The 4,927-nt window shown below is 53.7% G+C and overlaps 1 protein-coding gene across 1 annotated transcript; it reads left to right on the top strand.

The window, feature by feature from the left end:
- Positions 1-1,390: 1,390 nt before the first annotated feature.
- LOC106813073 (protein HYPER-SENSITIVITY-RELATED 4-like) lies at positions 1,391-4,057 on the top strand (the record flags this gene model as incomplete). Its single annotated transcript, XM_014817122.1, has 2 exons — positions 1,391-1,400; positions 2,926-4,057. A coding segment is annotated over exon 2 (1,065 nt), but the record flags the coding sequence as incomplete, so codon positions are not given.
- Positions 4,058-4,927: the final 870 nt, after the last annotated feature.

Genomic DNA, 4,927 nt, shown 5'->3' with positions numbered 1-4,927 from the left:
GTGCCGTGGTGAGATGTCTGTACGTGGTGCAAGTTGTGTGTGTATGTATTGTGCGGAGGTAAGGTGTGTGTATGTACGTGCGTGACGGTGGGTGTGTAATGTGCGTTGCGTGACGTCGGGTTGCTATGTGCGGTGCTGTGCGTGTGTGTGTATTGTGCGTGCGTGCGTATGTGCGTGGTGTGTGTCGAACATGTGCGTACGTGCGTGGTCGGTAGTGTGTATGTGCGTGACGTAGCAGTGCATGCGTGCGTGAGTGGTGTGACTGTCCTAGTAGTGCCGTGCGTGGTGTGTGTATGTACGTGCGGTGAGTGGTGTGTGTATTGTACGGTGCGTGCGTGCATGCGTGGAGTAGGTGTAGTGTATGTGCGCTGACCGTGCGTGGTGTACAGTGTAATTGTACGTGCGTGCGTGCTGTGTGTTAATGCTATGTACGTGCTGAGTGATCGTGGATGGTGCTGTATGTACGTGACCCCCTTGTGTGTGGGCCTGGTGGTGATAGTCTAAATGTACGTGGGCGGTGGCCCGTTGCATTATGCTGTGGCCCCCGTGGTGGTGTGTGTCATGATGCCGTGCATGCGTGCGTGGTGTGTTGTATGTTGCTGTTGCGGTGCGTTGGGGTGTGTATGTGCCCGCGGCGCTGAGAGAGTCGTAAATGTGTGTTATGTTACGTGCGTGGTCGTGGCGTGTGTGATATTGTGCGTGCATGCGGTGAGGTGTGTATGTACGTTGGGTGACATGGGTGGTCGTTGTACGTTGCGTGGCGTGGTGCTGTGTTTATTAGTGCTGTGCGTGCTAGGTGGTGTGTATGTGGTGCATGCGTGACACTGGCTGGTGTGATGTATGTACGTGCGTGAGTGAATGTGTGTGTTATGTACGTGCGTGACACGTGATGTGATATCGTACGTGCGTGCGTGATGTGGTGTAACTGTACGTGCGTGCTGGTGTGTGTATTGCGTGCGTGACGTGGTGTGTGTATGTCAACAGGTGGCGTGGTCGTGGTCGTGCATGTATGTCGATTGTTACGGGTGCGTGCGTGTGTTGTATGTACGTGCGGTGCATGGATGTGTGTATGTGCGTGCGTGCGATGGTGGATTGTGTATGTCTATGCGTGCCGTCGAGTGTGTGTATGTACGTGCGTGCGTAGTGGTGTATGTTACGTGCCCTGGCTGTGAACAAATCCCGTGCGTGCCGCCAAGTAGTGTATTGTCATGCGTGCGTGGTGTGACGTGTATAGTGCGGGCGGTGCGTGGGTGGTGGGTGTATGCTACGTGGTGCTGAGTGTGTGTATGTGCTATATTCTCGTGCAGAGCAGAATAGCCCAGGCAAATACCGAGCATACAAACAACGCACCTCCCGAACAAGTGCGTGGTGTGTGTATTGTACGTGCTATGTGGCACGTGGTGTGTGTATGGACGTTGCGTTGAGTCTGGTGTGTGTATGTTTAATACGTGCGTTGCGTAGTCGGGTGTGTGTATTGTACATGCGTGCCGTGGCTCTGTGTATTGATGCGAGCCGTGCGGTGGTGCCTGGTGTGTCACTGTGTATGTACGTGCGTGCGTGATGTGTGTATGTACGTGCGTGCATGGTGTGTGTATGTGCGTGCGTGCGTGGTGTGTGTATGTGCGTGCGTGCGTGGTGTGTGTATGTACGTGCGTGCGTGGTATGTGTATGTACGTGCGTGCGTGGGTGGTGGTGTCTGTATACAACGTGGGTAATATATGAATAATACAAATATATACAATAATACAATAATACATATAATATAATATAATATACAATAATAATAATAAATAATAATAATAATAATAATAATAATAATAATATAATATACAATAATACAATAATATATAATATATGAAAAATACAAGCTAGTGCCCCCTTTCTTTTGTAAACGAAAACGCTGGAAACTATACAATTGAATAATAAAATCGGAAATGAAAAAAAAACATATGTCGGATATGTCGTTTTGCATCGTGCCGGCTGTGTCACTGTAATGTCGTAACTCACACGGCGATGTCATCACCATCATCATCATCAGCAACAACAGCAGCAGCAGCAGCAGCAGCAGCAGCAGCGGTGTGCGGGCGGCGAAATTTTTTTCCCCAAACGGTATAACATAGGAAGAATTAAGCGCCGCCTGATTGGCTGCTTCGATTTGCTTTGACTGAAGAAAACACCATTTGTAAATGTTTGTTTTGTTTTATGACCGCTAGATAAGCGGCGCGTGCGGGCGGGTCAGGCAGCGGTGGTTGCCGCTGTACGGTGGGTGATGCAATGCCCCTAGTAGCGTGATGCAACAGCAACACAGCAGTAGCGCCCATGCGGATGACTCATCATCGCTGATATATAAAGTGCAGCCACGAGTTCAGTGGTGAGAGTAATACTGAGAGACAGAGTCACACTTCGTTCTTCATCGCTGGCCTAGCCTGTGTCTGTATTCGTGCCGGTACTACTACTACTGCTACCACGACTAGCTACTAACTCCCTATTCAGGTAAGTTCACGTTTTATGCTGTTTTACTTTGTTAGCGAACGTTAAGAGTGAACGAAGACGGAAGTTATAGTTTCATATTTGCGTGTGGTCTAGCACGAGCGTCCAGCGTGACTGTGCGCCCGCGTGTGTGCGCAATGTTGGAAGCCATTGGTTTGTAGAGCGTGGCAAATAGGTAGTTATCACTGCGGCAAGTGTCATTGCGATCGATGTAAAGTAGGTTGCGCTTTTACGCTTCGTGTTGTTGGAATCGCGAGTTGCACGCAACGCGTTTGCGCATCAATCATAGCGTTAGAATCCTGGACGGCCGCTGTCCCGGACCGCCGGCGTCGCGTTTCGATATGATGAGTCAATCACTCGAAGAACCGTTTAGTAGACGTGCGCATTACGTTGTCCGCAGGCGTCGCCGTGACGATGAACGTTCTCTTGTTTCAGAATCTCCGTGACCCGGGGATACCTCCCCGCAGCGCACGCTCCCGCGTGACACGACCGACCCGCGGCCATGGACATGGGCCACGCCGTGGAGACACTGAAGAACTCCTTCCTCTTCCAGTTCAGGACGGGCAACGTCGTCGTGGATACGATCATCACTGCAGCCATCGTCTGCCTCACCACCTACCTGCTCATGCTGCCCAGCCACCTGGGGTGGTTGCCTGAGGCGTGGCGGCGTCTGCGGCTGCGCAACCGCCACCAGCTGATGATCGAGGGACGTAAGATCACCCAGGGACCGTACCACTCGCGGCTCTTCTACTCGACCACGTTCCTCGCTCTGCTGCACGAGATCAAGTCGATGCGAGCGGCGGCGGCCGGCGTCACCGAGATGACGGAGATCGATGTCGCCATGGAGCAGCATCACCGTAACGACTACGACTACGAAGACGACGCCGCGGCGGACACGGTGGTAACGGGCTTCCTCGTTAGTCAGCAGCATCCGTTCACGCTCGCGCCGCACCTGCACGTGGAGGTGCGCATCAGCCGCAGCAGCGACGACGGCAGCAGCAGCACGAACGTCGTGGACAGCTTCGAGATCCGTCTGTTCTCGTCCGTGTTGACGGTCGACGACCTGATGGCGTACGTGGACACGCGCGTGAGAGTCTACCGCGCTCACCTGCAGCGAGACATCGAGCGGAAGCAGCGCTACCTCGTCTACCGGCCGCCGAACGTCGGCACCGCCGACGACAGGGTGTCCGACCGATGCGCAGAGTATGACGAGTTCCCCTTCGAGACGACGCGGTCGTTCGACAACGTCTTCTTTGAGGGGAAGGAGGAGCTTGCGGCGCGCGTCGACTTCTTCGAGACGCAGCGTGACTGGTACCGGCGTCGTGGCGTGCCGCACGCGCTCGGGCTGCTGTTCCACGGTGAGCCCGGGTGCGGCAAGACGAGCACGATCAAGGCCCTCGCCGCGCGCACGCGCCGCCACGTCGTATCCATCTCACTCGCCCGCGTGCGCTCGGCCGAGCAGCTGCGACGCATCTTCCACGACCCGACGATCGATCGCCGCGACGTACCCATCTCACGCCGCCTCTACGTCGTCGAGGACATCGACTGCGCCGCCGTCTCCCACGTCGTTACTCTCACTCTCACTCTCACTCTCACTCTCACTCTCACTCTCACTCTCACTCTCACTCTCACTCTCACTCTCACTCTCACTCTCATTCTCACTCTCACTCTCACTCTCACTCTCACTCTCACTCTCACTCTCACTCTCACTCTCACTCTCACTCTCACTCTCACTCTCACTCTTACTCTCACTCTCACTCTCACTCTCACTCTCACTCTGTGTGTGTGCATGCAGATGTGCGTGTGTGGATGCGTGCGTGCTTGCGTGTGGGTACGTGTGTGCGTAGGTGCGTACGTGTGTGTGTGAGTGTGTGTGCGCGTGCGTGTGCATGTGTGTCTGCGCGTGCGTGTGTAGGTTCGTGCGTACGTGTGAGTGCGTGTGCGTACGTGTGTGCGTACGTGAGCGTGCGTGCGTGCATGCCTGCGTGTGTGTGCGGGTGCGTGGGCTTGTGTGAGTGCGAGGGTAGTCCGTATCCACGTTCGTGTCTGTCGCTCCCACTACCCCTCCCGTCGCGTGTGTCAGTGTTTGTGTCTAGATCGGCTGCACACATCTTCTGGTCGTTGATGCGAATCAACGGACATCGATTTCTGATGAACATTGAACAATTTCTGTCTGATTCGAACAATGAGAAATCGTTGAATTGATTCGTATGGTAAAATTTCACGTGTTTCTTTGCAGGCAATTCGTCCCTCACTGCCTCCCCCACATGAACGATAGAGCAGCCGCGGTGAATAGCTCATAACCTCGTAAATATTAGTCTTCAAAGTACAAGGGACTATCACGAAGACAGAGCGAGACAGAGTTGATAAAATAGACAGATCAACACTGCGGATTGCAGTAGAACGCCTCAAGTTTGCAACTAGCTAGAGAAGAAGG

The sequence above is a fragment of the Priapulus caudatus genome, unplaced genomic scaffold (genome assembly GCF_000485595.1).
Source record: "Priapulus caudatus unplaced genomic scaffold, Priapulus_caudatus-5.0.1 Scaffold723, whole genome shotgun sequence".
Classification (NCBI taxonomy): domain Eukaryota; kingdom Metazoa; phylum Priapulida; class Priapulimorpha; order Priapulimorphida; family Priapulidae; genus Priapulus; species Priapulus caudatus.
Note: the sequence above shows the minus strand (reverse complement) of the source record. Positions and strands in the feature narration are given on the sequence as shown.